This window comes from Sus scrofa, chromosome 2 (assembly GCF_054392235.1).
Source record: "Sus scrofa isolate SSC_HxYL_T2T_F1_AM1 chromosome 2, Sscrofa_HxYL_maternal_Yorkshire_Landrace_v2.0, whole genome shotgun sequence".
NCBI classification, from domain to species: domain Eukaryota; kingdom Metazoa; phylum Chordata; class Mammalia; order Artiodactyla; family Suidae; genus Sus; species Sus scrofa.
Genome location: NC_139384.1, coordinates 50,274,561 through 50,296,798, shown reverse-complemented (window position 1 = coordinate 50,296,798; position 22,238 = coordinate 50,274,561). Strand labels below are relative to the sequence as shown.

Sequence of the window (22,238 nt, the reverse complement as noted above, 5' to 3'; positions counted from 1 at the left end):
GCAGCCTTGAGAGGAGAAAGGATACCTGCTCGCTGTGATCAGAGAGGGGCTCACCCGACTGGTTAGTGGCTAAGAGGGCACAGGGGCTCCAGCTGCCTTATGTCCTCATCTGTTCACCTGTTGGTTCCTTAAACAGGTATTTATGGAGCATCCGCTCTTCCCCAGGCACCATTCTAGCAAGACACAAAATAGGCAAAACTCACTGCTTATGTTCTAGGTATGGGGGAGAGATAATAAAAAAAAAAATGTGATGAAATTGTATAGTTTATTAGAAGGTGCCATGTGCTAGAAATAAAAATAAAGAGGAGTTCCCGTCGTGACTCAGTGGTTAACGAATCTGATTAGGAACCATGAGGTTGTGGGTTCGATCCCTGGCCTTGCTCAGCGGGCTAAGGATCCAGTGTTGCCGTGAGCTGTGGTGTAGGTTGCAGATGTGGCTCGGATCCTGTGTTGCTGTGGCCCTGGCATAGGCTGGCAGCTACAGCCCCGACTGGACCCCTAGCCTGGGCACCTCCATATGCTGCAGGTGCAGCCCTAAAAAGCAAAAAAAAAAAGTTCAGGGGAACCTCCAAGCTCGAGACATATATGTGTCGTTGTCCAGGGTGATTTAAAGCTGAGACCAGATGCAATCGTCAAGGACACAGTGTAGGTGAGAAGAGAAGGGGTTCCAAGACTGAGCCCTGGGATCCTCCAGGGTGGAGAGGTCAAGGTGGGGAGTGAGAACCAATGAAAGAAACAGGGAGTTCCCGTCGTGGCACAGTGATTAACGAATCCGACTAGAAACCATGAGGTTGAGGGCTTGATCCCTGGCCTTGCTCAGTGGGTTAACGATCCGGCGTTGCCATGAGCTGTGGTGTAGGTCACAGACGCGGCTCGGATCACGCGTTGCTGTGGCTCTGGTGTAGGCTGGTGGCTACAGCTCCGATTCGACCCCTAGCCTGGGAACCTCCATATGCCTCAGCAGCAGCCCAAGAAATGGCAAAAAGACAAAAAAAAAAAAAAAAAAAAAAAAGAAACAAAGAGAGGAGACAGCCATGGGGTTGGCAGGCGCAGGAGCCAGGCTGTGCCATCCCCGAAAGCTGAGCAAAGAGAGGGAAGTGATCAGCTGGGTCAGAGGCTGCTGTGTGCCAAGTCAGAGGAGAAGTGGGACGTTACCGCTGGGTTTAGCCACACGTTGGCATTGTGGTTTTGGCAACAGATCCTCTGGACACTTCAGACCCTCCTTTACAATTAAATGGGATGGTGTATGCATTCGTGTCCCTCATTCAAGACGTGTGCTCTGAAGGCTGGGGTGTCTGGGGGGCTGAGTGGTGGGGATCCAGCGACCGCATGAAGGATGAGCATCCCCATGCCTCTGGAGGAGCAGGCACCCTGCAGGGCTGTTCACTCCCACCGTCTCTCTAGACCCTCTTCTCCTCTCAACAGATGAGCCAACCTCCCCCAAGAAGCCCAAGAGCGTCCCGGAGCCCGAGCCTGGGAACGTGGCAGGTGGAGCTGCCTCTCCCCTGCCTTCTGAGTGGACTTCGGTGAGGATCGGCCCTGGGGAGGACGTGGTCGGGCAGGACGTGCTGGCTGTGCGTGTCTTAGTCACCAGCGATGACAGCAGGTATGCGCCCACTGTGGCAGGATGAGGACAGGACAGCCTGGGCAAGGGGACAGCCCTCGGGAGCTGGTCTTCTCTCCTCTCCCCTGCAGTGTGACCTCTCTGTGCCTCCATTTCCTCAGCTGTAGAATGGGACCATCCATAGGGAATTGTCAGGAGCAAAGAATTCCTACATCAAGGGTATAAAACAAAGCAGACAAGCAAATGCCTTGGTTCATCTGCCTGGCAAGTCCATGGGTAGTCCTCACTTCAGGCAAGGTTGGGGCTAGAGACTCAAACTGCTGTTCTCTCTTGCTGCCTCTCAGATTTACAGCCACCCCAGAAGGGCCAAGGTGGGGGACTCTTGGTGGCTGAGGGCCTTGACCCACATCCATAAATTCATGTTCATATGACAAGATATCCAGGTAGACTTCTGATTGATACTGTTCATATTCCATGCCCACTCTGGGGCTAATCGGTGAATAGGACTGGGATGCTGTTGTGACTGGCAGGTTTGGGCAGGCTGATGGATAGACGGTCCACCAAAGCCCATAGATGGATGAGGGACAGCGCCCTAAAACAAAGAAGCCTGCTGGAGAGAGAGAGGGAGGGAGGGAGGAAGAGAGAGAGGGAAGGAAAAATATATATAGTCCTGTAAATGTCACTAGCCAATGTGTTGTGTGTCACAAGCAGAGACAAGGGGGGCCCAAGATGGGGGGGGGGGCTCTTGTCTGGAGCAGTCTCCTCTGTGAATATTTTCTGAGGAGCCCCTATAGCATTCCATGGCCCACAAAGGAAGAGAGGTGGGCTCAGAGGCTGTTGGACCACCCTCGAGCATCCCCACCTCGGGACCGAGCTGTGCTGCCCCCACTGCCTAGGACACACCCCTTCTTTCCCCAACAACTGAATTCCTGATGGTTATTGCAGACCTGGTTAAATACCACCTCCCACCCCAGTAGTCTCTTCTATTCCCCCATCTGCCATGTGGGGGCTGCAGCATTTAAATAACTGATGTTTGAGGCCCAGGTCCAAGGGACTGGCTCATTTTACCCCCAAGAGCTTAGGAGTCCTGCTCGGGGATGGGTGAAGGAGAGAGGACCAGCCTTCTCACAAGGACTTCATTGTACACGTGCTGGGCTGTTTTCACCTGCTCCGATCAGAACTTGCCTGCCTTCCTGTGCTAGGGCTGCTGGGAGGCACCACAGACTGGTGGCTTAAACAACACAGGTTGATTTTCTCACAGTTCTGGAAGCCCCAGACCCAGGTGTCGGCAGGGTTGGTTCCTTCTGATGACCATGAGGGAAGGATCTGTTCCAGGCCCCTCTCCTTGGATGTAGACGGCCCGTCTTCTTGTTCACATGGCATTTTTCTTCCATGAGTCGATGTGTCTAAATTTCCTTGTAAGGAAAATTGTAAGGTGACCAGTCAGATTGGATTAGAGCCCACCCTAATGACCTCATTTTAACTTGATTGCATCTTTAAAGACCCTGTCTCTGAAAGCAGTCACATTCCAAGGTACCAGGGGGTCACATGAATCTGGGGGACACAGTTCAGCCCATAACAAAGCCAGAGGCTGGTGCCAGGCACACAGGTGTTTCACTCAAGCCCCTTGCCCGGGAACCCCTTGGTCTGGGGGCAGGGATGGGTGGGGCACAATGTGGGGTGGGGGTTATAGGCCTCCTTGCTCACCTGCTGTCTTCTTCCCTTCCAGCTCTGACACAGAGTTCAACCATAGTGGCAGGGAGGCCTCCAGGGCAGAACCCTCTGACAAAAGACCCCAACAGCTGGAACCCCAACCCCCACCCCTCCCAAAGCCCCTCACCCGGCACAGCTCCCTGAGGGAGACCCTGACCCAGACAATCTCTGCACAAGGGCCTGAGGAACCTGAAGCTGGGCAAGGTGAGCAGAGAGCCTGCCTGGGTGAGAAACAGGCTTGCTTGTTCCTGGGACATTGGAGCAGGGGTGGGGTACAATAGAGACCCTCTGGGAGGACCTTGTGGAGAACCAGGTGACAGTAGGCCTGGCCCTCAGGCTCAGAGGCAGTAGAGCTGAGACCTTGGGAGGCTGGGGTACAAGTGGAGGTCAGGGGAAGTTCCCATCGTGGTGCAGTGGAAACGAATCTGACTAGGAACCATGAGGTTGCAGGTCCAATCCCTGGCTTCACTCAGTGGGTTAAGGATCTGGCAATAGCATGAGCTGTGGTGCAGGTCACAGACACAGCTTGGATCTGATTGTTGCTATTGCTGTGGCTATGGCTGTGGCTGTGGCTGTGGCTGTGTCTGGCAGCTATAGCTCCAATTGGACCCCTAGCCTGGGAACCTCCATATGCCACAGGTGTGACCCTAAAAAGCAAAAAAAAAGCAAAAAACAAAAAACAAGTGGGGGTGAGGGGACTAGATCCAGGCCCAGCCTACCCTCTCCTTGAGTATCTTTGGAATCTCAAGCGGGATAGTGGTGAAAGGGCCTGCCTGGCTGTTGTGTGTCACAAACAGAGATAAGGGGGGCCCAGGATCCTCCTGTCTGGATCGATCTCCTCTGCAAATATTTTCTGAGGGTCCCCTGTAGCATTCCATGGCCCACGGAGGAAGGGAGGTGGGCTCAGGGCCTGTTGGACCTCATGCAGCCCTGGGCTGCACAGTTTCCCTGGGTCCACCAGAGGGCAGCACAGAGCCACTGCCAGTGCTTGAGGCTTGTGGAATACACTGATTGCAGTGCACTAAGTATTTCTACTGGCCAGGGCCATCGCCATGCGTGGCCTCATTTCATACTTAGGACCACCCTGTGAGGTGAGTAGCATGAAGCCCATTTTGCAGGTGAGCAAATGGACTGAGTATTTTCCCAAGGACTCACAGCTTAGTAAACGACATGGCCTGAGGCTAGGAGATCCACACCCTAAGTAGTTGTCTTTAGTATTCCAGTTTGTTTTAGTAATGGTGGCCTTGAATTGAGTGTTTTGATTTAGTCAAGAGCAACTAGTAATCTCTGAGTGGAAAGAAAAGGCCAACAGAAACTTGCCACCATCAGGACTAATGGCCTTAGTGACCCTGGCAGAGCCAGAACACTACTTGTCCTGTGCTGCCCTCTGGTGGCCAAGAGCACAACTTCCACCTGAACCTAGAGATGTTCTTTCTCCCTAGTGATGGTTTCACAGGAAGGCCAGGGGTGGGGCCAGAATCCTGGAAACTCTGGATATACCCTCCCACACGAGGGAAAAAGGGACAAATTGTCATCAAAACACATTTGCTAAGTACCATGTGTGGTGCCGCCCAGAGAGGCATGTAGAAGCTTAGCACATGCAGGGGATAGAGTCTGGGTACATGCTATGCCTCTTTCAGAGATTCAGATGCCATGGGTCTAGGGTGCAGCCCAGCATCTACACCAATGGCAGTGCCCTCGGTGCAGGAGGGCCATATCCTGCACTTTGGGATCACAGAAGAGCCGCTTCTGAGAGGCTTGCCTGGATGAATTAGTTGTCATATGCACACCTGAACAACTCAATGAGGAAGTTCCCTTCATGGCTCAGTGGTTAATGAACCCGACTAAGATCCATGAGGTTGCAGGTTTGATCCCTGGCCTTGTTCAGTGGGTTAAGGATTTGGCTTTGCCATGAGTTGTGGCGTAGGTTGCAGACACGGCTTGGATCCTTTGTTGCTGTGGCTGTGGTGTAGGCCGGCAGCTGTAGCTCCAATTCGATTCTTACTCTGAGAACCTCCATATACTGCAAGTATGGCCCTAAAAAGCAAAAAAAAAAAAAAAAAAAAAAAAACCAAAAAAAAAAACACCTCAATCTGGTGCATTGGGTTCTTGGACATAAACCAGTTACTGTAGGAGGGAACTCTGCCCCTGGATTATTCTGATTTAGAAAAAATGTTATTTATGCTTTTTTATTCTGGCAATAATAGGAGAACAAGACAGTCCAGTGTCCTATGGAGGATACTGACTCTTAGTTTGTGACATAAAATGTTGTCATCAGTACTCTAAGGCACAGTACTTATTCTCTTCACTCTACCACTCCCAGTAGGTCATACACAAAGATGTCCAGAAGCACTCCCTTAAACATAAACAAATAAAATAACTATAAATAAAATATAAACCAGGAGTTCCCTTGTGGCACAGTGGAAACAAATCCAACTGGTAACCATGAGGTTTTGGGTTCGATCCCTGGCTTTGCTCAGTGGGTTAAGGATCCTGTGTTGCTGTGGTGTAGGCTGGCAGCTACAGTTCCAATTCTGTCCCCCACCCCCACCCAAGCCTGGGAATCTCCATATGCCTGAGTGCAGCCCTAAAAAGAAAAAAAGAAAAAAAAAAAGTGTATATGCATATAAACTGAAAAGAAGAGCCCTGCTTTACTCTGCTCAGAATTACTGGATCAGGTCATTACTTCCCCCTCATTGTCCCTATTGTGGTAAAATGTGTGCACAGATGTCCCATGAACACCAGTGATAGAAAGGCTCTCGTGACTGTTAACCATTTCTAAGTCCCATTCCAAAAGTGAAGAGCCAAGGAGAAGCCACAAGAGCTTTCAACCCTCCCCCGTGTTTCTTGAGGGCTTTCTTCATTAGGTGATTAATAGGTTAATTCTGGTCCACAGGAAGCAGCTGGCCTTGGGGCCCTCTTGCTCCTTAAACATCTGGCCTGGGAAATCCCTGACCTGCACTTGGCAGAGGGAAGCGGCCCTGCAGTGTAGGCAGGCTGTTCATCCCATAACAAGGACACGGGGAAAGGGCACCCTGACCCGTCCCCAAGGCTCCCCCTCAAAGCCTTGGGCTTGGTTATGAAAGCAGCCCTAGGGGGTGGGGAATTCCCATCGTGGCTCAACAGAAACGAATCTGACTAGTATATCCATGAGGATGCAGGTTCAATCCCTGGCTTCGCTCAGTGGGTTAAGGATCCGGTGTTGCCATGAGCTGTGGTGTAGGTCGCAGACGTGGCTCAGATCTGGCGTTGCTGTGGCTGTGGAGTAGGCCAGCAGCTACAGCTCCAATTCGACCCCTGGCCTGGGAACCTCCATCTCCTGTGAGTGTGGCCCTAAAAAGACCAAAAAAGGTGGGGTGGGGGCAAAGAGCTAAGGCACCAGAGCCGAAAGATCTCCTCTTAAGGAAAGGAAGCCCTCAGGTGGTGGTTGACAGCTGCGCTCCATAGCCTGGCTGGTAAGAACTGACACCCAGCTCTGAGCACTGGCAGGGAGTGGAAGCCAGGACTTTCCATAGGGAGAGGGAGGGCTGGCCAGCTGGGCCTGGATTCAGAGAGGCCCGTGTTTATTTGCTTTTTTTTTTTTTTGGCTTTTTTTGGCTTTTTGAGGGCCACACCCACGGCATGTGGAGGTTCCCAGGCTAGGGGTCTAATCGGAGCTGTTGCTGCTGGCCTACACCAGAGCCACAGCAACGCAGAATCCGAGCCTCGTCTGCATCCTACACCACAGCTCACGCCAACGCTGGATCCTTAACCTGCTGAGCAAGGCCAGGGATCGAACCCACAACCTCATGGTTCCTAGTCGGATTCGTTAACCACTGTACAACAATGGGAACTCCCAAGAGAGGCTCGTGTTTAAACCTTCCCCACCCCCACGCTCCCACGCCCACACTGGTCCCCTGGGCTTTCATCCCACTCGTGTGTGGGAGCCACTCAGCTGGGCCCCGCCCACAGCTCTCTGTCCAGCTGTGACGGAACCAAGGCAGAGACCCAGAGCCTGAGGCCAAATCTGAGCATGCAGCGTGGGAAGGTACATTTGCATCCCACTGCCCACTCTCAGGCCCCAAGTGGCCAAGTCCCTTTCCTTCTGCCTGTAATGTTCATTTTGCTCAGCTGATTCTCAAGGCCCAGCTGGGTGGGGGGCGGTCTTCGGAATACAGCCCATGGCATCTTACAAACGTGTTTCCTCTGGGAAGAGGCCAAGAGGAGGGGTCATGGCAATGGATTGTCCAGGGATTGTTGATGGATTGTCAGTTAAAGGTGGTTCCCAAAGGCTTTGCGGAGCTCGGGGAAAAGGTGGAAAGAGAGTGGCAGGAGGTCCCGTTGTGGCTCAGTGGTTAACGAATCATGACTAGGAGCCATGTGGTTGTGGGTTCAATCCCTGGCCTCAATCAGTGGGTTAAGGATCCAGCATTGCCATAAGCTGTGGTGTAGGTCGCAGACACAGCTCGGATCTCATGTTGCTGTGGCTGTGGTATAGGCTGGCGGGTACAGCTCCAATTCGACCCCTAGCCTGGGAATCTCCATATGCCACCAGTGCGGCCCTGAAAAGACAAAAGACAGAAAAAAAAAAAAAGAAAGAAAGAAAGAAAGAAAGAAAGAGAGTGGCACATTCTGCAGCTTCCAGGCTTCAGTGGGAGCAGCTCTGGTTCATAGATGGGTCGTTGCCATGAGATGGCAGCTTTGAAGAATTGCTCTGCTAAAAGCAAACATGTTCCATCTGCATGTGTGTATATGGGCGCATACGTGTACATGTGTGCTCATGAGTGTGTCTGAACACATGCTTCTTTATGACAGGTAAATTAGAAGGATGGCTTATAGTTTGAGCTATTTTCTGAAAGAGGGCAGGACCTGTCCCATAGCAGGGCCTCCGTAAATAGCTGATGAATGAATGCATGAAAGGTTGGAGATGTGTGTTACAAGGACAGGTGTGGTCGGAGCAAAGAAAGGAGCTTGGTCATTTATGAGCTTTAGGGACCTTTAGTCTATTAGCTTTCTGTAAATGGGCCATGAAAAGTATTCTACCTCTGTAACTGATGTTTCCTCCCTCCCCATCTCCCCTCCCCCTTTTCTTCTTCCCACCACAGCTCTGCAGCGGGCCAATAGCTTCCAGTCTCCAACTCCCAGCAAATACCAGAGTGGGAGAAGAAAATTCCAGTCCAGTGAGTCATGCGCTCTCTGGGGGGTTGGGGGGGGCGTGGTGGGGAGGCAGGAATTATGTGATGACTTCTCAGGGGCAGCTGTTCTCACTCGTCACATGCCCTTTCTGAACTGGCCTCCTGGATGTGAGGAGCAAGGAAAGAAATATAGGTTTGATTCTATTTCCACTGCTCACTAGAGGACTCATTTTTCCAAGGGATTTGCTCCCTTCTGTTACCCTTCTGTTACCCTTCAGCTCCCTTCAAACTCTGCAATTGCACTTGAAAAGGACCCTAGCAATCACTGGCCCCAAGCTTCTTGAACCACAGTTGAGGAAAATGAGGGTCTGTATGGGTTTTTTGCTTTTGTTTTGTTTTTGTTTTTGTCTTTTGTCCTTTTAGGGCCGCACCCGAAACATATGGAGGTTCCCAGGCTAGGGGTTGAATCAGAGCCATAGCTGCCGTCCTACGCCACAGCCAAGCAACACTGGATCCGAGCTGCGTCTGTGACCTACACCACAGCTCACGGCAATGCTGGATCCTTAACCCACTGAGCAAGGCCAGGGATCGAACCCCAACCTCATAGTTCCTAGTCGGATTCATTAACCACGGAGCCACGAAGGAACTCCTAAGGGTCTATATGGTTTGATTCAATACACTGGAGTTGGCCTGGGGGCATCAGCTTAATCTCAGGCAGTAGTGCAGTAGCGGGGAAAGCAATGAAGGAATACACACACACATACACACACACATACATGCAAATACACACTGTCCTGTTCCCTTTTCTGAGCAGGCTGTGGTCCCAAATCCTACATCCCCCAGGAAGGGCCCATGGGTGAAGACCAGGGCTGGGAGGGGACTAAAGCAGCAGGCTCCCACTAGGGGGCACAGTCGTGCAGCATCCTAAAGATTCTGCCCCATTTACACAGCAGGTGTTCCCTCTCCTGTCCTGAAAGAGTGGCAGGGCCTCTTCATCTGATTCCAAATCCATCCCTGCCTTCCACTTCCTCCTGCCCCCACAGTCCCTCTCGGACTTGCTGTAGGAGAGGTGGACCCAGGAAAGCCCTGGCGTAGACACAAATTTGTTTAAAAGAAACGTTGGGATAGGAATAACCTGCCACTTAACGTGATTCCTTCCTTCTGAGTCAAGGCTGATTCCTGGCCAGTGAGTCATCCACCCCCTCCCCGCCCGCCGCCCTGAAACCTCCAGACCTGCAGCCTCCTCTCACTCGGGCCAGGCAGGAAGAAGGGCACTTCTAGAACTGGACCAGAACTGCACCCCTGGGCAGGCCCTCCACCTGGGGACAGCCTAAAGTGACTCTTGAACCATCTTGTAGTCCCCAGCGATGAGGGCGAGAGGAAGGAAAGAATTCATGTTTGCTGGAGGCCTGGGCCAGGCCTTTTCCACATGCTCTCTCGTTTACTCTCCCACCTCAACCCCTCCCCAGTCACAGGAATTCTGCTTCTATGGGTGGGTCTGTTTGGAAGCAGAGATTCCACCTAACGCTTCCAGCCAACTTGAGCACCACTCGTGAGAGAGGCCCAGCCTCACCCTCGAGAAGTGCCTCGTCTGGGGGGAGAGCAGGGAGCCTGGTGGGGGGGGTTGCTGGAGGAGGAACAGGAGGGAGGGGACTGCTAACCAGCAGCAGGGTTTCTCAGCTCTGTCTTTAGTTATCCCGGGAGGGTCAGGTGTTGGTTCTCAAGTGTATGTAAAAGTTGGTTTGAACGCAGGCCTTGAGTTTGAATCATTTCTATTGGCTTAGTGCCTAGCATGGAGGAGGCACCCAGTCCTTGCTTGTAGAATGAATGAATGAATGAATGAATGAACGAACGAAGGAATGAAGGAACTCATTAAAGCACCAGGGACCACGCTGGCTGAACTGAGTCAAACGGAGGGGGGCCGCCAAGAGAACCTGGGTGCAGGCTGTCGCCCCTAGAGGGCGCTCCAAGACTTCGGGAGGAAATGCGCGTCCCCTAAACGCCACATTCTGGGAAGCTGCACCCTGGAATCCGAGTCTTTGTGAAAATCTCCAGAGCCATCTTTTAGGTCATCTTCATTTTGCCCAAAAGGAAGCCCAGTAGGCAAGGCGGAAGGAGCAGAACTTGGGGTACTATCCCTTTGCTGCCTGGTTCAGCCCAGCTCTGGCCCCAGCCCCAGGTAGGAGGACGGAGGGGGTTGCATGCCTGCCCTTAGCACTCTCACCAGCTGACCATGCTCACCAGAATGACCTCCAGGGGCAAGGGGAAAGGTCTCCATTGCCAGAGGGCCCAGAGAAGAGGCAGCGGACAGGGGTGGTGGGGCTCTGGTCTCCTCATCAACCCCCTTTGCACGAGGGGCCTGGAAGGGCCAGTGGCACCCACGACTGAGTCCCCTGCAGAGGATAGGGCCACCCTGGCTGGACCATGCTGAGGTTTCAAGGGAAACAAGGAAGAGCTGGCCAAAAGCACTTGAGTTGGTGAGTGAGAAAGAAGCCTCAGGACCCTGAATTAGACAAGTCCTGGTGGGGGTGTGTGCAGCCCCCCTGGAACAGGTCAGTGGTTCAGCAATGCCTTTATTGGACCCATGTGTGTGCATGGGAGAAAGGGAACCAGGTGGAGTTAATATTGAGCTAGCATGTGACATTGACCTTGTGCTTGGCACTGGGCTCCTCTTTTTATCCCACTTTATTTCCTCAGCCACCCCACAAAATAGCACCAGGCTCCCTATTTTTTCAGATGTGGAAGCAAGGGGCCTGTGACTTGCTCAGTGTCAGGCCACTGGGTGGGTGTGGAGGGGGTGGGGTTCGAGGCTCCCCTATACCATCCTCCGAGGGACCCCAAAGGCCTCGGTGGGTGGGATCTTCCCACCACCTCTCAGCTGGGCTCTGGCCTCATCTTCCCGTCCCAGACCCTCCCCACATCCCAGGCAGTGGCTCGAATGGCAGGCATTTTGTTTCCTGCAGCACCTCAACCCTGCCCCAAGTTCTATCCTGAAGACAGTGTGTGAGGATCACGTGTGGAGAGAGACCCACTCACTGGGTAGGGGTGGAGCTTAGGCAAAGAAGAGAGGGGGCAGCTCCTAGGTCATGACCTTGAGAACCCCAAGGCTTTCCTGTCGGCTTGGTTCCCAAGGTGTCTGGGCTCCGTGTGGGAAGGTTCCTGGATTGCTCCTGGGGGAACGGGGGTGGCGGGGGGCAGTCTGTGGAGCTGAGGGGCCTTTGGCACAAGGTCAGAAGTTTGATTCGGGAGGTGGCAGAGGGGAGAACGAGGGGGCGAGGAAGAGGAGGAGAAGGAATTTGGCAGGAATTCAGCAAACCGAGGACAGGAAGCAAGGCAATGACTGACTCACAACTCTTGCCTTTTTAGGCTCGAAGCATCTGATTGTGGGCTGAGACAGGGAGTTCGGGTGATAGGCAGGCCAGCCAGGCCAGTCGTCTGCCCCGTTTCAGCTCTTGGCAGTCAGGGGCCTTTGTCCCCAGCAGCCCCTTCCTGCCTCCCTCAGATCTGTTTCCCTGAGTTACCTGTCTCCCCCTCCCACCCCCCACAAGCATCCTGAAGCATCTCTCTTGGGCAGCTTTCTGACTGTGTGTGTGGCCAGTTTTTCAGAGCCCAGGATGGGTGCACGCTCTGACATGCATTTGTATGAGGAAAGCGGGCCTGCAGGCAACCCTCCCCCCACCCCCCACCCCAGTAGCTCCCCTGCCAACGGGTTGGAAGGAACTCTTCTGGGGGTGAGGTTTGAGTTTGGCTTCACTGCATCCCAGAAGAAGAGCATGTCAGCCAAAGCTTTGGAGAAACAGGCCAGGGGCTAATGTTAAGAAGCCAGCTGGGGCATTCCTGTTGTGGCACAGAGGAAACGAATCCAACTAGGAACCATGATGTTGCGGGTTTGATCCCTGGCCTCACTCAGTGGGTTAAGGATCCAGCGCTGCCGTGAGCTGTGGTATAGGTAGCAGACCCGGCTCAGATCTGGTGTTGCTGTGGCTGTGGCATAGGCCGGCGGCAACAGCTCCAGCAAGACCCCTAGCCTGGGAGCCTCCATGTGCCATGGGTTCAGCCCTGAAAAGGCAAAAGACAAACAAACAAACAAAAGAAGCCAGCTGAAGTCTGCAGGCTGGGCCCCTCAGAGGGAACCAGAAAGGGGTCAGCTGAACAGACAGAAGTGGGGAGTCCAACAGGAGGGGGTAGTTAGAGGCAGTGGCCCTTGAAGCAGGGGGAGGGTCCCTGGGGAACAGCCTTTATGTGCCAGAAGGGCTCACAGGTGAGCTGGCTGGGCTGAAGGGTCAGACACCGAGTGGGCACATCTGAAAGTGAACATGGCATTTTCTGAGTCCCTCTGAGAACCAGTTGTTGAAATGGTCCAATAGGGAAACAAGATGCTCAAGAGTTTAGGTTTAAGGTCACCTGGTTACTGTTTGCACGTGTGTGTGTGTGTGTGTGTGTGTGTGTGTATCTGGGTGTGCACACGCGTGCTCGTGCACTCACGAGAGAGAGGGAATGAGACTGATCTTATAGGCAATCTTATACTGATCAGAATTCTGCAGTAACTCTAATGGATTTCAGCTCCCACGGTTCAGAACGAGGCTCATCCTCAGCCCTGGTCACCCTCCTTTCTCATGTCAATCTCAGCACACACACGGCACCTCGTTTGCTTCCTAACCAGCAGGACCTTGGCACGGACCCCACTCCATATGCTTCGAATGACTTGATGCCCATAAGAACCTCCCTCCCTTGTGTTCGTGTGCAATCTCCAACTACCCAGCTTGCCCGAGAGCCCCCTGGCTCACATGTGAGAAGGAAGAGCCCATGTCCTTAGCAGTGGCCTCCTGTCCTATCCGTGCCCACAGCCAGGGGTCCAGCATCCATGGGAAGAGGCCTCAGATGGTGTCTTGACTAAGTGATGTCACACAGCCCCAGCACCCACCGCAGTGGCTTTAGGGCAAACGTTAGAGGTAGATTCCATTCCGAGAAACACCCTGTTCCGTCTCTTGGGAACATTCTCACCTACATGGGAGATACAGTGGTTCTTGGTGTTTTTGTTCTGGGATCTTCTTCCCCCACAGGATCCTGCCACTCCTATACCTGTTCTTCTAAGTCCCAAGCAGTGGGCCCCAGGGCCTCTGATTCCCACCTCCAGCATCTTCCTGCCTCTGACCCTGTTTATAGAGAGGCTTCACTGCAAACCTCCTCTTCTCATGGTTAAGATAAGGAAACCACAAGTCTGTAATGGAAAGCATGGTCTTTCCTCCGTAGGCTTGACACCAGCGAACAATGAAAGAATTATGTCGCCTCCAAAGGAAGCGTCTTCTCTTTCTCCTTCCTCATCTTCTCCTTCACCTTCCCTGCCATCTTCTTCTTCAGCCGATGTCTCAAGGAATGCTCTGGATGGCTCCTCCCCACCCCAGGTAAGTGCCCTCAGAGCCCTGCTCAGGTGTGAGGAAGGTGAGCTGCCTGTCCTTCCCATGTCCACACTGAGCTCTGGATTCCTGGCATCCTTAGGTCACCCCAAGTGCAAAGCCAGGGCCAGAGATGCTCTGCCGAGAGTCCACCCCAGGCCTTCTTCCCCTGTCCCTTTCATGACAGTGTGCCCTCCTCCTCTTCAGCCACCCGAGGGCACAGCCACTCCCTCACTCAGTAGATTTTATGGGGCATGGAATCTGGGCTGGACTGCAGGATGCGGAGTTGCTAGGACTGATGCTCTGCCCTGAGGACCTCCCAGAGGGTGTTGAGGCCCTGGCAGCTGGAGGATGACCAGCAGAGAACTGAGGGTGTCTTGGGTAGCAGCTGAGAACCTTAGAAGCAACCTCTCCCCTTGAACAGAGAATGGCATCCTGAGAGAGGTAGGATTAGGCTCTTCCCTTCAGTATGAGTTATCAGCCACTGTGGCCTGCCAGGCCCTGTTCCAGGCTCTGGGAAGTAGAAAACCCAAGACAGAAAAGCACATGCCCATGTGAAACCCATGTCCCATGACCAGAGGTCTTGGAAGGGCACAGCCGCTCCCTCTAGAATCTGCCAGGCTCTTCCATTGCCAAGGCCCAAACTCCTGCATGCTAGAAATGGCTGCTTTCTCAATGGGAGAGGCATGAGTCAGGTTTCAAAGGGTCACTGGAAGATCCTAAAGGCTCTTCTGCCACCACAGCTTCAAGCCTGAAGGGTATTTGTCTCTCCTTACCTTAATGGTCTTCAAGGAAGAAGCCTTGGTTTCTTGGTTGTTGGAAGAGATGTGCCCATTAATAAGAACCATGGCTGAGCCAGCCATAGGGGACCTGTCCTTCTCTATGTGCCTGGCCACCCCCAGTGGCCAGGCCAGCCTTGCTTTCACTGGCTCAGGAGCTTGTCAATGACTTTGCCGTCCCTCTGGCTTCCTACCAACCTAATAATCTAAGACCGAGGAAAGCCTTTGATCGGTGCTCAAATTCCAGCAGATCCCAAGGCAGCCACTTAGAGTGAAGAGTGACCCTCTAAAATTATCCTTGACAGGATTCTTTTTGACTTTGGGTATCTGAGATCTGGAAACAGGAAGGGAGAGGACAGAGATGTGCCTTCTTTGGATAAATTAATGCTAGGGATTTCTTTTTCTTTTTCTTTTTCTTTTTTGTCTTTTGTCTTTTTAGGGCCACATCCATGGCATATGAAAGTTCCCAGTTCTAGGAGTTGAATTGGAGCTATCCTGCTGGCCTCTGCCACCACAGCAATGCCAGATCTGTGCCGTTTCTGCAACCTACACCACAGCTCACAGCAATGCCGCGTCCTTAACCCAATGAGCAAGGCCAGGGATCAAACTTGCAACCTCATGGTTCCTAGTCGGATTCATTTCCACTGCACCACGAAATCCAATGCTAGGGATTTCTAAATCACTGCTGCTTTCTTCCTGTCCCTCCAGGTGACAGTTTACACCCCGAACTCGCAGGTCTCCAGAGGTCATTTCAGTCCTTCCACCCCCATCTTTCTGAGACGAGCCAGAGGCCAAGGACCACCCATGGAACTCTCCCTGCATCTGCCTCATGGCCAAGTGCTGGAGCGGGCAGAATACTGCCTAGTGAGTCCTGGTGGAGATGGCCTCGCAAGCCCCGGGCCACCCAGACCTGCAGAGATGGCTTCTGATAGGTGTCAGGAATCTGAGGCCCCTCCTGGGGATACCAGAAGCATCCACAGAGGCCCACACCCCTTTGGAGGGAAGAACAGGTGCTTACCAGACCAAGGGCTGTCTCCCGGGACTGGAGAGGAACCAGGAGAACGAAGTACCGGACCCAAGAGGGGAGAGGAGCGGGAGTCCATGCTGGCAGAGGGGAAGAAGTTGGGCTTAAAGAAGCTGGTCCTCACTCCGGAGCAGAAGACCAGGTTGCTGGATTGGAGTGACTCCAACCCTGAGGGCTTGCGCCCCGAAGCCAGGATGCAGCTCTCCCAGAAGAGCACCGAGAGTGGTAGAGGAGACTGTGTGCTGAAATCAGTCCGCCCCTTGCTGCTCCCTCGGGTGGTGAGAGAGACCCCACCGGCCCAGAGAGAGGCTCAGGAGAAGATGGGGACTCCAGCTGAACGGGCTCCAGGGGAGCGGAGCATGGCCCCGCCCAAGTCCCCACTGCGGCTCATAGCCAATGCCATCCGCAGGTCCCTGGAGCCACTCCTCGCCAGCTCCGACGGTGGGAAGAGGGCCTGGGCCAAGCCAGAGCCAAAGACTCTGCCCACCAGCCCACCCCACGCCCGCGCTCGCTCGTTCAGCCTTCGGAAAAACAGCTCCAGTAAAGACGGGGACCAGCAGTCCCCCAAGAGAGACATGGCAAGCAGAGCCTCAGCCTTCTTCTCCCTGGGCACCTCCACGACCAAGGCTCCCCAGTCCTCGGATCCGAGCCTTCCTGATCCTCTCCTCCGCACCCACAGTTTGACCAACCGGCCATCCAAGATGTGTCCGGTGCCTGTGTCCCCACCCTGCAGCAAGATGGACGATGTCCCCACACTCCTGGAGAAAGTGAGTTTGCAAGAGACGTTCCCGGATCCGTCCAGGGTTCCTAAGAAAAAGACCTCGCTCTTTTCCTCCCTCAGACTCAGAGACAAGTCTTTGGAGAGTTTCTCCCAAGAGTCTAAACCAAGAAAGGACCTCCAAGACCTTCTCAGCATCCCCAAGGGGAAAGTGCTGCCCATGGACAGTGCCCAGCCCCCAGAGAAGCTGGTGCAGCCTGTCAGTAGCACCTGCGTGGGGCAGCCCGCCCCTCCTCCTCCTCTGGAGAAAGATGCAGGTAAGTGGCTCTTTCTGAACAAAACTCTACTGTCCAGGCTGGGCAATTAGTTATCCTTATTGGATTAATAAGTGGGCATCTTTCACCTTGTTTTGCTTCTCAAATGAAATCCTGACAAAAGCAGGAAAACTTGAATTTGAAAAATCTGAAAAAATTAAATTTGAAATTATTAAAGTTTTGAAAAAGACAAAGAATCAAGCCTAATTCCACAATTTTCCCATTGTCCATATGAATATTTTTCACTGTTATACATAAAACTTCATCTCTTTAAATCATAAGTGTTAATTACCGTACAGTCTATGTAAATGTGATTTAATGGCTATAGAATATTCAAACTAGTGGATATGTTATTACTCAGTGAGCTATATTCTTATTGTTTAATTTATAAATATATACAGTATATATATGAATATATTTATATTTCATATATGGTATTAAATGAACAGTTTTATGCATATAGCTTTTTCTTTCCTTTGAATTATTATTATTATTATTATTTTTTTGCCATTTCTTGGGCCACTCCCACGGCATATGGAGGTTCCCAGGCTAGGGGTCCAGTCGGAGCCGGAGCCACAGCAACGTGGGATCCGAGCCGCATCTGCAACCTACACCACAGCTCACGGCAACGCTGGATCCCTAACCCACTGAGCAAGGCCAGGGATCAAACCCGCAACCTCATGGTTCCTAGTCGGATTCATTAACCACTGTGCCACGACGGGAACTCCTGAATTATGTTTTTTGGGATACGTTCCAAGAAATGGGATTATTGGTTGAAAAATGTGAATTTTTTTAAGATTCTTAACTGACTTTGACAAATTGTTTTTTAGGAGAGAAATTATGGATAAAGACTACATAGGAGCCATGTTATTTCTTACACTGCATGTTATAAATTTCAGTTAAAACTAGGAAAAGCTACCAGTTTATATTTCACCACTAATGATGAGAATACCTTTTCTTTTTTTATTTTATTTTATTTTTTTTAATATATATATTTTTTTATTTTCCCACTGTACAGCAAGGGGGTCAGGTTATCCTTACATATATACATTACAATACCTTTTCAACCACACTATCACCTGCACCGAGTACCATATTTTTTTTAAATGTTGCTATTTTACTAATAAAAAAAAGGTGTCTCTTTTAAACATAATTTTTATTATTAGCTTAAACACATTTATATATATGTGGCTACCAGTGGGGGACCTTAGGCTTTTTTTTTTTTAAGGCCGCCACCCACAGCTTATCGAAGTTCCCAGGCAGGGGCTGAATCAAAGACATAGCTGCTGGCCTACACCACAGCCACAGCAACACAGGATCCTTAACCCACTGAGGGAGGCCAGGGATTGGACCCGCATCCTCATGGATACTAGTTGGGTTCATTCCCACTGAGCCACAATGGGGATTACCCCTTAGGCTTCTTTATATTTAGATCTGATGATAATTTTTGAAATTATAAAATTAATATATTAATGAATCAGAATAATTCAACAATAGGAAAATATTTTTTTAAAGTAGCGTGAAACCTCTCATTCTGCTCCTCTCCTAGCTGAAATGTGGGTACCTATCCTTAGAAATAGTGTACACACATGATTTCTTTTTTGATGCTGATATTTGTTTGATTTGCTTTAAACAAATGGATTCTATCATCTGTACTGTTGTTTTTCTTATTTTTTAAACATTTAAAAAATTTAACCTTTATTTGGAAACTTCAATTTTCACAGAAAAAAAATTATTTCTCTTTTTTTGTTCTTTAGTCAAAAAGCTATGTATTCAACTAAAAAAGATAAGCTATATCTATACATAAAAAAGAATAATACATAGAATAAAGAAAAAATAAAGACAAAAAAATTTCTGACTCTGTTGCTACTTAGGAAAACAATAATAGGGAGTTCCTGTCATGGCGCAGTGGAAACAAATCCGACTAGGAACCATGAGGTTGCGGGTTCGATCCCTGGCCTCGCTCAGTGGATTAAGGATCCGATGTTGCCATGAGCTGTGATGCTGGTCACAGATGCGGCTTGGATCCTGTGTTGCTGTGGCTGTGGTGTAGGCCAGCAGCTGTAGCTCTGATTCAATCCCTAGGCTGCTGCGGGTGCAGCCCTTAAAAAAAAAAGAAGAAAAAGAAAGAAAAAAATATATACAGGGATATGGCAGGATTTTTTTTTTTTTTAAGAAAAGCTATATAGATTTAAAGAGACTTTTTTTTTTCCCCCAGCTAATTCAGGATAAGCATGGGCAGGCTGGAGTATAGCTACATTCTTTTCATTACATCATAAACTCTAACATGTTATGCATTTTTTGATAGATAATACATTTTCATGGCTCAAAATAAAAGGGTACAAAAGTCACAAAATGAATAGTTCTATCTCCCTTCCCTGTCCCAGAGCCATCTAGGTCCTACCCCTGATGACAGATACATTATCAGGTTCTTGGGCATTCTTCCGTGCAGAGTATAAGAATAAATGAGCAAATGTACATATAATATTCTGTCTTTTTTTGCACATATAACATGCTAGCATACTGTACATACTTTTCTTGTATTTTGTAGATCATTCCATATTAGTACATAGAGTACTTTCTCCTTCGTTTCATAGCTACATGGTATTCTATTGTGTACATGTACCATTATTTTTGAAGCCAGTCAGAGGCAGAAAGTTTCCCTATGGTGGAAAATGTACATACTTCAGATCTTTTACTATTGCAAACAGTGCCATAATAATGAAGAACTTGGGCCATTTGGCACATCTGTGAATTTACCTGTAGGATAAATTCCTAGAAGTGGAAATGCTGGGTCAAAGGACAGGTGAATTGTGAATTTGGATAGATATTGCCATATCGTTCTCCATTCACAATCCCAGCAAGCAAAGTATGAGAGTATTCTTTCTACACTTGCACAAACCAGTGGGTTACCCAGATTTTTTTTTATCTTTGCCAACCTGATAGGCAATTGAACATTTTTTCATGTATTAAAAAGTCATTTGTAGTTCCTTTTCTGTGAACTGATGCTTCTGTCTTTATCGAGTTTTCTATTGGATTGTTGAGGATATGTAGGGACTCTTTTAGAAAGGAAACTTAGCTTTTTTCTTGTGATATAAATTTCAAATACTTTTCCAGCTTCTTGTTTGTGCTTGATTTTGTTTATGGTGATTATTATCATATAAAATTTTTATTTTATATAGTAGTTGTAGCAATTTTCCATTAGATGGTTTCTGGGCTTTATTTAATGATTCAAAAAGAACTTTTTTGAGTTCATAAGAAAATTTTCTTCCAGTTTCTTTTAGTCTTGTTTTTTAAAATTTATTTATTTTTTATTTTTTTTACATTTGTATATTTACATCAAGATGTTATCCTAGCATAAAATGTGAGCTATGGATTTGATCTTCTTTTTTTTAGATGTCTCCTTGGTTATCCTAAAATAATTTAGTGAATAACTTATCTTTTCCTCTTTTATATGAGATGTCTTTTCATACATCAAATTCCTATACTTGAACTGACTTCCACTATTATTTTCTATTGAATTGTCTACTATATATCAGTACCACACTGTTTTAATTATTTTCATTTATATATTTATGTATTTTTATTTATTTATTTTTATTTATTATTTATTATTTTTTTTGTCTTTTTGCCTTTTCTAGGGCTGCACCCACGGCATATGGAGGGTCCCAGGCTAGGGGCCTAATTGGAATTGTAGCCACTAGCCTACACCACAGCCACAGTAACGCCAGATCCAAGCCACATCTGCAACCTACACCACAGCTCACGGCAACGGCAGGTCCTTAAACCCACTGAGCGAGGCCAGGGATCGAACCCGCAACCTTATGGTTCCTAGTCGGATTTGTTAACCACTGAGCCACAATGGGAACTCCTATTTATGTATTTTTAAATTTCTATATTTTACCACCTAGTAGAAGGGTATTTCATTATTGATCTTCTCTATCAAAACTTTCCTGGATCTTCTTACTTATTTGATATTCTATGTGGATTTAGCATTAGCTTGTTTATGTACCGCAAGTGGTGAGTACATTTATGGGATTAAATTTACAAACTAACTTTGCAAGAGTTTACAACCTTATGATATGGACTGCTTTTCTATTTGCTCATATTTTTTTGGTAACCCTCTGGGATATTCTAAACTTTACATCATGTAGACCTTGCATTTTTGTTGCTAAGTTTATTGCTAGATATTTTTGGGTTTGTTGTTATTGTAAATAAGATCTTTCCACTTTATCTTCCTACTACTGTTTGTGTATATGAAATAGATTGATTTCTGAATAGGAATTTTGCACCTATCCATTTTTACTGAATTCTCTTTGTTTGTAAAAGCTTTTCAATGGCTTCTCTTGGGTCTTCCCCAAATATATAATCATAATGTCTACAAATAATCATAATTTTACCTTTTGTTTTTAAGTTGTGTACCTCTAAATTATTTTGTTTCCTAGTTTCTTTGGTTTCCAAAATGTCTAGAAGAGTATTAAAGTAGGAATAAGGGTTCCTTTAATATATTCCAAACTTTAATGAAAATCTTTTCCCATTTAAGCATGGTGCTGGCTTCTGGGTTGACCCAAATGTATTTACTCATTTTAAGAAAATAGCCATCTAGCCCTATTTTGTTAAAAGTATTTTTACAGTTTCCACTGTGGTGCAGTGGGTTAAGAATCCAACTGCAGTAGCTTGGGTCACTATGGAGGCACGGGTTTGATACCCAGCCTGGCCCAGTGGGTTAAAGGAGCCAGTGTTGGTGCAGCCACAGTGAAGGTCACAGCTGTGGCTCAGATTTAATCCCTAGCCTGGGAACGTCCACACGCCATGGGTGTGGCCATTAAAAAAAGTACTTTTATTCATGAACGGATGTTGAATTTATGAAATGTCGTTTCAGCACCTTTTGAGATGATTATATGATTTTTTCTCCATAGCTTAATTAATGTTATGAATTATATAGTAGATTCACTGATATTAAACCATCCTTGTATTCCTGAAATAAATTATTTAGTATAATTTATTTCAGGAATAAATATTGGTCTTATTGTTTAATATATTATTCTGTTTTGTTTGTTAATATTTTATTTTAAGATTTTGCCATCAAATTCATAGGTAAGATTAGCCTTTAGTTCACTTATGTCACATTTATATGACTTCTATATGTGCCGATTGGAAGTTGGGGCAAATGTGTTTTCCTGATTTATTTATCATAGAGAGCTGCATTCATTTATATTCATTAGGAAATGGTGTGAATCCCTTGGCTTGGAACAGAATGAGAATACAGAGAATGGAGTTAGGTTAAGGCTGACCAGCTCTTGAAATAGTGCCTGGGCCCATCACATAGAAAAGCTTCGTGTTTCTCAGGTGTTCTTAAATCCGTATCCTAAGAATGTAAAGATTTTACCTATCCTATCAGATTAGGCCCATTCATTTCCTTTTATTTCCCAGCCCTTGCCCCGCCCACCAAACACACGCACACACACACATACACACTGCTTGCTTTACATTTAACTTGAGGCTGCACACTTCCATGCTGTGGAAGTTCTCCAGGCCAGGCATTGAATCAGAGCCACAGCTGTGACCTATTCCAGATCCTTTAAACCTGCTGCACCACTAGGCCAGGTATCAAAC

General features: G+C 48.8%; 1 protein-coding gene across 19 annotated transcripts in view; it reads left to right on the top strand.

Moving 5' to 3' along the window:
• MICAL2 (microtubule associated monooxygenase, calponin and LIM domain containing 2) overlaps positions 1 to 22,238 on the top strand; it is a 256,472-nt gene that overhangs the window by 179,121 nt on the left and 55,113 nt on the right. For all 19 annotated transcript variants that reach the window (XM_085011985.1, XM_085011976.1, XM_085011971.1 and 16 more), the window contains 5 exons: positions 1,426 to 1,606; positions 3,294 to 3,481; positions 8,362 to 8,436; positions 13,645 to 13,796; positions 15,275 to 16,625. In XM_085011985.1, the coding sequence (XP_084868111.1) occupies positions 1,426 to 1,606; positions 3,294 to 3,481; positions 8,362 to 8,436; positions 13,645 to 13,796; positions 15,275 to 16,625 (1,947 nt within the window). The remainder of the gene's footprint in view (positions 1 to 1,425; positions 1,607 to 3,293; positions 3,482 to 8,361; positions 8,437 to 13,644; positions 13,797 to 15,274; positions 16,626 to 22,238) is intronic.